Genomic DNA, 12,430 nt, shown 5'->3' with positions numbered 1-12,430 from the left:
ACTCCAGGTGTGGCCTCACCAATACCCTGTGTAACTGGAGCAAGACTTCCCTGCTTTTATACTCCATCCCCTTTGCAATAAAGGCCAAGATACCATTGGCCCTTCCTGATCACTTGCTGTACCTGCGTACTAACCTTTTGTGTTTCATGTACAAGTAACCCCCAGATCCCGCTGTACTGCCGCACTTTGTAATCTTTCTCCAGTTAAATAATAACTTGCCCAAGTCCCAATTAAAACTATTTCTCTCTCTCACTCTCTCCCTGGCCAAGTCTTCTCGTACAGCCCTCATCTCCGTTCCCTTAAGTCCAAGGCAACGCAGACTTGGAACAGGTATGGCAGACTGTGGCCAAATAACCACCATGGCAAGCCCAGGCCGGAAGGGAATTGCTGGGGTCAAATCGTCATCCGAAACCCCTCCTCCTTGAGGCCGGCCCACTTGCTGAGGAGGAGAGAGAGATAGCCAAGTTTGCTGATGACGCAAATGAGGTGGGAGAGGAAGCTGTGAGGAGCGTGCAGAGAGGAACAGACAGTTTGAGCAAGATCACGGCAAATGGGAAATGTGAAGTTATCCACATTGGTAGGAAAACAAAAGAGCAGACGGAGAGAGATCGGAAAATGTCGGTGTACAGAGGGGCGTGGGTATCCTGGCACAGAATATTATCTGAACGGTGGCAGATTAGGAAAAGGGGAGGTGCAACGAGACCTGGGTGTCATGGGACATCAGTCATTGAAGGTTGGCCATGCAGGTACAGCAGGCGGTGAAGGCGGCAAATGGTATGTTGGCCTTCATAGCGAGAGGATTTGAGTATCGGAGCAGGGAGGTCTTACTGCAGTTGTACAGGGCCTTGGTGAGGCCTCACCTGGAATATTGTGTTCAGTTTTGGTCTCCTAATCTGAGGAAGGACATTCTTGCTATTGAGAGAGTGCAGCGAAGGTTCACCAGACTGATTCCCGGGATGGCAGGACTGACATATGAAGAAAGACTGGATCGACTGGGCTTATATTCACTGGAGTTTAGAAGAATGAGAGGGGGATCTCATAGAAACATATAAAATTCTGACGGGACTGGACAGGTTTAGATGCAGGAAGAATGTTCCCGATGTTGGGGAAGTCCAGAACCAGGGGCTCACACAGTCTAAGGATAAGGGGTAAGCCATTTAGGACCGAGATGAGGAGAAACTTCTTCACCCAGAGAATTGTGAACCTGTGGAATTCTCTACCACAGAAAGTTGTTGGGGGCCAGTTCGTTGGATATATTCAAAAGGGAGTTAGATGTGGCCCTTACGGCTAAAGGGATCAGGGGAGAAGGCAGGAGTGGGGTACTGAGGGAATGATCAGCCATGATCATATTGAATGGTGGGGCAGGCTTGAAGGGCCCAATGGCCTGCTCCTGCTCCTATTTTTTATGTTTCTAAGCCCTGCAATTTGTTGTGATGTGATTTGCAGGTGGATATGGGCGGGCTGGCTTCCGATCTCTCTGACTCACTCGGCTCAGCTGGGCAGGATTCCCGGAAAAAGTACATGTCAGTTCGTCGAGAGCTGTGTTGGTGCTTGTTAGAGATGAGCGCGTCAGATCCAGGTAAAGGGGACTGAGGGCTGGGAGAGAGCTGGGCTCAGAGTCTGGGCGATCGGGGGACTAGGAGAGGGAGGGAGCCTAGCTCTAAGCCCGGGTTAAAGGGACCAGGACTCGAGGGGCTGAATGGGCCTCCTGTTCCTGTGTAACAGGCTCGAGGGGCTGAATGGGCCTCCTGTTCCTGTGTAACAGGCTCGAGGGGCTGAATGGGCCTCCTGTTCCTGTGTAACAGGCTCGAGGGACTGAATGGGCCTCCTGTTCCTGTGTAACAGGCTCGAGGAGCTGAATGGGCCTCCTCCTGTACCTGTGTAACAGGCTCGAGGGGCTGAATGGGCCTCCTCCTGTTCCTGTGTAACAGGCTCGAGGGGCTGAATGGGCCTCCTCCTGTTCCTGTGTGACAGACTCGAGGGACTGAATGGGCCTCCTGTTCCTGTGTAACAGGCTCGAGGAGCTGAATGGGCCTCCTCCTGTACCTGTGTAACAGGCTCGAGGGGCTGAATGGGCCTCCTCCTGTTCCTGTGTAACAGGCTCGAGGGGCTGAATGGCCCTCCTCGTGTTCCTGTGTAACAGGCTCGAGGGGCTGAATGGGCCTCCTCCTGTTCCTGTGTAACAGGCTCGAGGGGCTGAATGGGCCTCCTCCTGTTCCTGTGTAACAGGCTCGAGGGGCTGAATGGCCTCCTGTTCCTGTGTAACAGGCTCGAGGGGCTGAATGGGCCTCCTCCTGTTCCTGTGTAACAGGCTCGAGGGACTGAATGGGCCTCCTCCTGTTCCTGTGTAACAGGCTCGAGGGACTGAATGGGCCTCCTGTTCCTGTGTAACAGGCTCGAGGGGCTGAATGGGCCTCCTCCTGTTCCTGTGTAACAGGCTCAAGGGGCTGAATGGGCCTCCTGTTCCTGTGTAACAGGCTCGAGGGACTGAATGGGCCTCCTCCTGTTCCTGTGTAACAGGCTCGAGGGGCTGAATGGGCCTCCTCCTGTTCCTGTGTAACAGGCTCGAGGAGCTGAATGGGCCTCCTGTTCCTGTGTAACAGGCTCGAGGGGCTGAATGGGCCTCCTGTTCCTGTGTAACAGGCTCGAGGGACTGAATGGGCCTCCTCCTGTTCCTGTGTAACAGGCTCGAGGGGCTGAATGGGCCTCCTGTTCCTGTGTAACAGGCTCGAGGGGCTGAATGGGCCTCCTCCTGTTCCTGTGTAACACACTCGAGGGGCTGAATGGGCCTCCTCCTGTTCCTGTGTAACACACTCGAGGGGCTGAATGGGCCTCCTCCTGTTCCTGTGTAACAGGCTCGAGGGACTGAATGGGCCTCCTGTTCCTGTGTAACAGGCTCGAGGGGCTGAATGGGCCTCCTCCTGTTCCTGTGTAACACACTCGAGGGGCTGAATGGGCCTCCTCCTGTTCCTGTGTAACACACTCGAGGGGCTGAATGGGCCTCCTCCTGTTCCTGTGTAACAGGCTCGAGGGACTGAATGGGCCTCCTCCTGTTCCTGTGTAACAGGCTCGAGGGACTGAATGGGCCTCCTGTTCCTGTGTAACAGGCTCGAGGGGCTGAATAGAAACAGAGAAATTTACAGGGCAGAAGGAGGCCAGTGCGGCCCATGGTGTCCGCCTCGCGCTGACCGACAAAGAGCCGCACGGCCCTCGGGTCAGCAGCCCTGAAGGTTACATATAAACCCATGAACAATGACGGAAAGGCAACGAGCACCCAGCCCGACCAGTCCACCTCACACAACTGCGACACCCCTTACACTGAAACATTCGACACTCCACCCCAACCAGAGCCACGCGATCTCCTGGGAGGGGCAAAAACCAGGTAAAAACCCCAGGCCCATTTAGGGAGAGAAAAATCTGGGAAAATTCCTCTCCGAACCATCCAGGCGATCGACACGAGTCCCCGAGATCACCCTGGCCGTATTCGATTCCCTGCAGTACTTGTACTGACGTGGATAGAGAACTGGTTGGCAGAGAGTCGGGATAAACGGGTCCTTTTCAGAATGGCAGGCAGTGACTAGTGGGGTACCGCAGGGCTCTGTGCTGGGACCCCAGCTATTTACAATATACATCAATGATTTAGAGGAAGGAATTGAGTGTAATATCTCCAAGTTTGCAGATGACACTAAGCTGGGTGGCAGTGTGAGCTGTGAGGAGGATGCTAAGAGGCTGCAGGGTGACTTGGACAGGTTAGGTGAGTGGGCAAATGCATGGCAGATGCAGTATAATGTGGATAAATGTGAGGTTATCCACTTTGGTGGCAAAAACAGGAAGGCAGAATATTATCTGAATGGTGACAGATCAGGAAAAGGGGAGGTGCAACGAGACCTGGGTGTCATGGTACATCAGTCATTGAAGGTTGGCATGCAGGTACAGCAGGCGGTGAAGAAAGCAAATGCCATGTTGGCCTTCATAGCGAGAGGATTTGAGTATAGGAGCAGGGAGGTGTTACTGAAGTTGTACAGGGCCTTGGTGAGGCCACACCTGGAATATTGTGTACAGTTTTGGTCTCCTAATCTGAGGAAGGACATTCTTGCTATTGAGGGAGTGCAGCGAAGGTTCACCAGACTGATTCCCGGGATGGCGGGACTGACCTATCAAGAAAGACTTGATCAACTGGGCTTGTATTCACTGGAGTTTAGAAGAATGAGAGGGCACCTCATAGAAACATATAAAATTCTGACGGGACTGGACAGGTTAGATGCAGGAAGAATGTTCCCGATGTTGGGGAAGTCCAGAACCAGGGCTCACACAGTCTAAGGATAAGGGGTAAGCCATTTAGGACCGAGATGAGGAGAAACTTCTTCACCCAGAGAATTGTGAACCTGTGGAATTCTCTACCACAGAAAGTTGTTGGGGGCCAGTTCGTTGGATATATTCAAAAGGGAGTTAGATGTGGCCCTTACAGCTAAAGGGATCAGGGGGGTATGGAGAGAAGGCAGGAGTGGGGTACTGAGGGAATGATCAGCCATGATCATATTGAATGGTGGGACAGGCTCGAAGGGCCCAATGGCCTGCTCCTGCTCCTATTTTCTATGTTTCTAAGCCCTGCAATTTGTTGTGATGTGATTTGCAGGTGGATATGGGCGGGCTGGCTTCCGATCTCTCTGACTCACTCGGCTCAGCTGGGCAGGATTCCCGGAAAAAGTACCTGTCAGTTCGTCGAGAGCTGTGTTGGTGCTTGTTAGAGATGAGCGCTTCAGATCCAGGTAAAGGGGACTGAGGGCTGGGAGAGAGCTGGGCTCAGAGTCTGGGCGATCGGGGGACTAGGAGAGGGAGGGAGCCTAGCTCTAAGCCCGGGTTAAAGGGACCAGGACTCGAGGGGCTGAATGGGCCTCCTCCTGTTCCTGTGTAACACGCTCGAGGGGCTGAATGGGCCTCCTCCTGTTCCCTGTGTAACAGGCTCGAGGGGCTGAATGGGCCTCCTGTTCCTGTGTAACAGGCTCGAGGGGCTGAATGGGCCTCCTCCTGTTCCTGTGTAACAGGCTCGAGGGGTTGAATGGGCCTCCTCCTGTTCCTGTGTAACAGGCTCGAGGGGCTGAATGGGCCTCCTCCTGTTCCTGTGTAACAGGCTCGAGGGGCTGAATGGGCCTCCTCCTGTTCCTGTGTAACAGGCTCGAGGGGCTGAATGGGCCTCCTCCTGTTCCTGTGTAACAGGCTCTAGGGACTGAATGGGCCTCCTCCTGTTCCTGTGTAACAGGCTCGAGGGGCTGAATGGGCCTCCTCCTGTTCCTGTGTAACAGGCTCGAGGGGCTGAATGGGCCTCCTCCTGTTCCTGTGTAACACGCTCGAGGGGCTGAATGGGCCTCCTCCTGTTCCCTGTGTAACAGGCTCGAGGGGCTGAATGGGCCTCCTCCTGTTCCTGTGTAACAGGCTCGAGGGGCTGAATGGGCCTCCTCCTGTTCCTGTGTAACACGCTCGAGGGGCTGAATGGGCCTCCTCCTGTTCCCTGTGTAACAGGCTCGAGGGGCTGAATGGGCCTCCTCCTGTTCCTGTGTAACAGGCTCGAGGGGCTGAATGGGCCTCCTCCTGTTCCTGTGTAACACGCTCGAGGGGCTGAATGGGCCTCCTGTTCCTGTGTAACAGGCTCGAGGGGCTGAATGGGCCTCCTCCTGTTCCTGTGTAACAGGCTCGAGGGGCTGAATGGGCCTCCTCCTGTTCCTGTGTAACAGGCTCGAGGGGCTGAATGGGCCTCCTGTTCCTGTGTAACAGGCTCGAGGGGCTGAATGGGCCTCCTCCTGTTCCTGTGTAACAGGCTCGAGGGACTGAATGAGCCTCCTCCTGTTCCTGTGTAACAGGCTCGAGGGGCTGAATAGAAACATAGAAATTTACAGGGCAGAAGGAGACCACTCCGGCCCATCGTGTCCGGGCCGACCGACAAAGAGCCGCACGGCCCTCGGGTCAGCAGCCCTGAAGGTTACATATAAACCCATGAACAATGACGGAAAGGCAACGAGCACCCAGCCCGACCAGTCCGCCTCACACAACTGCGACACCCCTTACACTGAAACATTCTACACACCACCCCAACCAGAGCCACGCGATCTCCTGGGAGGGACAAAAACCAGGTAAAAACCCCAGGCCCATTTAGGGAGAGAAAAATTTGGGAAAATTCCTCTCCGAACCATCCAGGCGATCGACACTAGTCCCCGAGATCTCCCTGGCCGGATTCGATTCCCTGCAGTACTTGTACTGACGTGGATAGAGAACTGGTTGGCAGACAGGAAGCAGAGAGTCGGGATAAACGGGTCCTTTTCAGAATGACAGGCAGTGACTAGTGGGGTACCGCAGGGCTCTGTGCTGGGACCCCAGCTCTTTACAATATACATTAATGATTTAGACGAAGGAATTGAGTGTAATATCTCCAAGTTTGCAGATGACACTAAGCTGGGTGGCGGTGTGAGCTGTGAGGAGGATGCTAAGAGGCTGCAGGGTGACTTGGACAGGTTAGGTGAGTGGGCAAATACATGGCAGATGCAGTATAATGTGGATAAATGTGAGGTTACCCACTTTGGTGGTAAAAACAGGAAGGCAGAATATTATCTGAATGGTGACAGATTAGGAAAAGGGGAGGTGCAACGAGACCTGGGTGTCATGGGACATCAGTCATTGAAAGTTGGCCATGCAGGTACAGCAGGCGGTGAAGAAGGCAAATGGTATGTTGGCCTTCATAGCGAGAGGATTTGAGTATAGGAGCAGGGAGGTCTTACTGCAGTTGTACAGGGCCTTGGTGAGGCCACACCTGGAATATTGTGTTCAGTTTTGGTCTCCTAATCTGAGGAAGGACATTCTTGCTATTGAGGGAGTGCAGCGAAGGTTCACCAGACTGATTCCCGGGATGGCAGGACTGACATATGGAGAAAGACTGGATCGACTGGGCTTATATTCACTGGAGTTTAGAAGAATGAGAGGGCACCTCATAGAAACATATAAAATTCTGACGGGACGGGACAGGTTAGATGCAGGAAGAATGTTCCCGATGTTGGGGAAGTCCAGAACCAGGGGTCACACAGTCTAAGGATAAGGGGTAAGCCATTTAGGACCGAGATGAGGAGAAACTTCTTCACCCAGAGAGTTGTGAACCTGTGGAATTCTCTACCACAGAAAGTTACACCCGGTCCCTTCATCCAGGTCGTTGTTAATAGAGATTGTAAGTAGTTGGGGCCCACAGCGCAGTTCGAACTACGCCTCCGGGTCTGTGCGGATTGCGGGCGGGACAACCCATTAATCCCGGCTGGATCCTCTCTCCCAGCAGACCTGATGCAGTCCGTCCTGTCGTGTCTCCGAGCCAAGTCGCCAAGGACAGCGCACAGCCTCGCTCAGGAGCTCCGTCAGCCGAAGAACGTGGTCCAGCGCTGCCTGTACCAGCTGCAGGAACGACAGGAGGCCGAGAAGGTCGGGGTCAAGGACTGGGCAGCACAGCGGGTGAGCGGGGGCGATGGCACACCGAAGGGTAGGTACCTCCGGACAGCGAGCAGCACAGGGCCCCTTATCGCGGGGCGAGGATATACTTGCTTGGAGGTGGTGCATTGAAGGGACACGAGACCGATCCGTGGGGTGAGAGGGCCGTCTAATGGTGAGAGCTTGTGTAGAACGGGCCTGTACTCTGCAATCTGCACAGACAGGCTCAGTGAGTGGGCAAAAACATCGGCCATTCGGCCCCTCGAGCCCTGCCCCGCCATTTAATACGATCGTGGCCTGATCCGATCATGGGCCCAGCTCCACTTCCCTGCCCGCCCCCTTATCGGTTAAGGAACTGTCTATCTCTGTCTTAAATATATTCAATGTCCCGGCTTCCACAGCTCTCTGAGGCAGCGAGTTCCACAGATTTACAACCCTCTGAGAGAAGAAATTCCTCCTCATCTCAGTTTTAAACGGGCGGCCCCTTATTCTAAGACCATGCCCCCTAGTTCTAGTCTCCCCCATCAGTGGGAACATCCTCTCTGCATCCACCTTGTCGAGCCCCCCTCATAATCTGATACGTTTCCATAAGATCACCTCTCATTCTTCTGAATTCCAATGAGTAGAGGCCCAACCTCCTCAACCTTTCCTCATAAGTCAACCCCCTCATCCCCGGAATCAACCGAGTGAACCTTCTCTGAACTGCCTCCAAAGCAAAGTGTGTCCTTTCGTAAATACGGAGAGCAAAACTGTGCACGCAGTACTCCAGGTGTGGCCTCACCAATACCCTGTGTAACTGGAGCAAGACTTCCCTGCTTTTATACTCCATCCCCTTTGCAATAAAGGCCAAGATACCATTGGCCCTTCCTGATCACTTGCTGTACCTGCATACTAACCTTTTGTGTTTCATGTACAAGTAACCCCCAGGTCCCGCTGTACTGCCGCACTTTGTAATCTTTCTCCAGTTAAATAATAACTTGCTCTTTGATTTCCTTCTGTTAAAGTGCCTGACCTCACACTTTGCCACGTGCTCCACTTTGCCATCCTCGTCTGCCGTCCGGACACGCCATGGTGCAACATTTTGCCGCCTGGAGGAGGCTGGGGTCCTCCCTCTGTTTATCGGGGACTTGGCCTGGGTGGTGCGCGGAGCAGTGCCCGTGCAATCGGATTTTAAGTCGGTTCACGGGCTCCCAGGCTGCCTGTAATTTCTACGGTCGAGTGGAGTCCGTGTTCCATGTGTAGGTAGAGTGTGCTAATATCCCCAGCATCGAAGCACTAACCACACACTCGACCAGCTCCCCTGGGCAGGGCCACATTGTCCGCATGTCCCCCAGACACGAGACTCCCAAAGCAAGCGCTCTACTCGGAACTCCTTCACGGGCAAGCGAGCCCAAGGTGGGCAGAGGAAACGTTACAGGGATCACCCTGAAAGGAGCAGTATAGGAGCAGGGAGGTCTTGCTGCAGTTGTACAGGGCCTTGGTGAGGCCACACCTGGAATATTGTGTTCAGTTTTGGTCTCCTAATCTGAGGAAGGACATTCTTGCTATTGAGGGAGTGCAGCGAAGGTTCACCAGACTGATTCCCGGGATGGCAGGACTGACATATGAAGAAAGACTGGATCGACTGGGCTTATATTCACTGGAGTTTAGAAGAATGAGAGGGGGATCTCATAGAAACATATAAAATTCTGACAGGACTGGACAGGTTAGATGCAGGAAGAATGTTCCCAATGTTGGGGAAGTCCAGAACCAGGGCTCACAGTCTAAGGATAAGGGGTAAGCCATTTAGGACCGAGATGAGGAGAAACTTCTTCACCCAGAGAGTGGTGAACCTGTGGAATTCTCTACCACAGAAAGTTGTTGGGGGCCAGTTGGTTGGATATATTCAAAGGGAGTTAGATGTGGCCCTTATGGCTAAAGGGATCAGGGGGGTATGGAGAGAAGGCAGGAGTGGGGTACTGAGGGAATGATCAGCCATGATCATATTGAATGGTGGGGCAGGCTCGAAGGGCCCAATGGCCTGCTCCTGCCCCTATTTTCTATGTTTCTAGTTGACCCAATCTCTCCTCATACGACAGTCCTGCCCTCCAGTGAATACAAGCCCAGTCGATCCAATCTTTCTTCATATGTCAGTCCTGCCATCCCGGGAATCAGTCTGGTGAACCTTCGCTGCACTCCCTCAATAGCAAGAATGTCCTTCCTCAGATTAGGAGACCAAAACTGAACACAATATTCCAGGTGTGGTCTCACCAAGGCCCTGTACAACTGCAGCAAGACCTCCCTGCTCCTATACTCAAATCCTCTCGCTATGAAGGCCAACACACCATTTGCCTCCTTCACGGCCTGCTGTACCTGCATGTCTGCTTTCAGTGACTGGTGTACAAGGACACGCACTTGCCCTCGCTCAACCTCTCCCTCTCTCTGCAGGTACGGTGGAGCTGTCTATCCTGGGACTGCTGAAGGAGCAGGGACATATGTCCGCCTTGCAGATCGCCAAGGCACTGGGTTGCGTGTCCCGTAAGGACGTGAATCCCTCCCTCTACGCCCTTGAGGCGAAGTGCCTGGTCAGCCAATCCGGCAAGGGGTGGCTTTGCATCGAGGACAGGGGCTGTGCAGGTGAGGCACTGAAAATATAGAAGTTTACAGCACAGGGAGGAGGTCATTCCGGCCCATCGTGACCGCCTGGCGCGGGCCGACCAAGAGCCATCCCGGCCTAATCCCACTTTCCCCGCTCTCGCTCCCTCGCCCTGTAGCATACGGCACTTCAAGGTGCACTGCCTGCTGTGGTGAGGGTTTCTGCCTCTCCCGCCCTTTCAGACCGTGAGTTCCGTCCCAGACCCTGCCCCAGACCCCCACCCCCCTCTGGTGAAGACATTTCCCCCTCTAAACCTCCCCCCCCATTACTGTCAATCCACACCCCCTGGTTGTTGACCCGCTCTGCCCAGGGGAACAGGTCCGTCCTATCCACTCGATCCAGGCCCCTCATCATTTTATACACCTCAATCAGGTCTCCCCTCCGCCTCCTCTGTTCCAGAGAAAACAACCCCAGCCTATCCAATCTTTCCTCATCACCAAAATTCTCCAGTCCCGGCAACATCCTGGTAAATCTCCTCTGTACCCTCTCCAGTGCAACATCCTGGTAAATCTCCTCTGTACCCTCTCCAGTGCAACATCCTGGTAAATCTCCTCTGTACCCTCTCCAGTGCAACATCCTGGTAAATCTCCTCTGTACCCTCTCCAGTGCAACATCCTGGTAAATCTCCTCTGTACCCTCTCCAGTGCAACATCCTGGTAAATCTCCTCTGTACCCTCTCCAGTGCAACATCCTGGTAAATCTCCTCTGTACCCTCTCCAGTGCAACATCCTGGTAAATCTCCTCTGTACCCTCTCCAGTGCAACATCCTGGTAAATCTCCTCTGTACCCTCTCCAGTGCAACATCCTGGTAAATCTCCTCTGTACCCTCTCCAGTGCAACATCCTGGTAAATCTCCTCTGTACCCTCTCCAGTGCAACATCCTGGTAAATCTCCTCTTTACCCTCTCTAGTACAATCACACCTGTCCTGTAATGTGGTGACCAGAACTGTACACACAGTACTCCAGCTGTGGCCTAACCAGTGACCATACTCAATAACTGAGCCTCCACAGCCCTCTGGGGCAAAGAATTCCGGAGATTCACCAGCCTCTAAGTGAAGAAATTCCTCCTCATCTCAGTCCTCAATGGCCGAGCCCTTATCCTGAGACTGTGACCTTTGGTTCTAGACTCCCCAGCCCGGGGGAAACATCCTCCCTGCATCTACCCTGTCAAGCCCTGTCAGAACCCTGTCTGTTTCAATCATATCCCCTCTCATTCTTCTAAACTCCAGAGAATATCGGTCCCGTCTCCTCAATCTCTCCTCATCGGACAATCCCCCCATCCCAGGAATCAGTCTGGCGAACCTTCGCTGCACTCTCTCTACAGTAAGTGTATCCTTCCTTGGGTAAGGAGACCAGAACTGTGCACGGTGCTCCCAGTGTGGTCTAACCCAGGTATATGGAGACCAGAACTGTGCACGGTGCTCCTAGTGTGGTCTAACCCAGGTATATGGAGACCAGAACTGTGCACGGTGCTCCTAGTGTGGTCTAACCCAGGTATATGGAGACCAGAACTGTGCACAGTGCTCCCAGTGTGGTCTAACCCAGGTATATGGAGACCAGAACTGTGCACAGTGCTCCCAGTGTGGTCTAACCCAGGTATATGGAGACCAGAACTGTGCACGGTGCTCCCAGTGTGGTGTAACCCAGGTATATGGAGACCAGAACTGTGCACAGTGCTCCCAGTGTGGTCTAACCCAGGTATATGGAGACCAGAACTGTGCACAGTGCTCCCAGTGTGGTCTAACCCAGGTATATGGAGACCAGAACTGTGCACGGTGCTCTCAGTGTGGTCTAACCCAGGTATATGGAAATCAGACTGTGCACGGTGCTCCCAGTGAGGTCTAACCCAGGTATATGGAGACCAGAACTGTGCACGGTGCTCCCAGTGTGGTCTAACCCAGGTATACGGAGACCAGAACTGTGCACGGTGCTCCCAGTGTGGTCTAATCCAGGTATATGGAGACCAGAACTGTGCACGGTGCTCCCAGTGTGGTCTAACCCAGGTATATGGAGACCAGAACTGTGCACAGTGCTCCCAGTGTGGTCTAACGAAGGTATATGGAGACCAGAACTGTGCACGGTGCTCCAAGTGTGGTCTAACCCAGGTATATGGAGACCAGAACTGTGCACGGTGCTCCAAGTGTGGTGTAACCCAGGTATATGGAGACCAGAACTGTGCACAGTGCTCCCAGTGTGGTCTAACCCAGGTATATGGAGACCAGAACTGTGCACGGTGCTCCAAGTGTGGTCTAACCCAGGTATATGGTGACCAGAACTGTGCACGGTGCTCCCAGTGTGGTGTAACCCAGGTATATGGAGACCAGAAGTATGCAC

At 53.6% G+C, this 12,430-nt stretch overlaps 1 protein-coding gene across 1 annotated transcript in view; it reads left to right on the top strand.

The window, feature by feature from the left end:
* Positions 1-494: 494 nt before the first annotated feature.
* The window catches only part of LOC139247558 (uncharacterized), a 110,925-nt gene continuing 98,989 nt past the window's right edge, over positions 495-12,430 (top strand). The window contains exons 1-4 of the mRNA XM_070871668.1: positions 495-577; positions 1,447-1,579; positions 7,313-7,513; positions 9,889-10,077. Coding sequence (XP_070727769.1) covers positions 551-577; positions 1,447-1,579; positions 7,313-7,513; positions 9,889-10,077 — 550 coding nt within the window. The 5' untranslated portion in view covers positions 495-550. The remainder of the gene's footprint in view (positions 578-1,446; positions 1,580-7,312; positions 7,514-9,888; positions 10,078-12,430) is intronic.

This window comes from Pristiophorus japonicus, unplaced genomic scaffold, assembly GCF_044704955.1.
Source record: "Pristiophorus japonicus isolate sPriJap1 unplaced genomic scaffold, sPriJap1.hap1 HAP1_SCAFFOLD_272, whole genome shotgun sequence".
NCBI classification, from domain to species: domain Eukaryota; kingdom Metazoa; phylum Chordata; class Chondrichthyes; family Pristiophoridae; genus Pristiophorus; species Pristiophorus japonicus.
The sequence above is the reverse complement of the archived record's forward strand: the minus strand, read 5'-3'. Positions and strand labels throughout refer to the sequence as shown.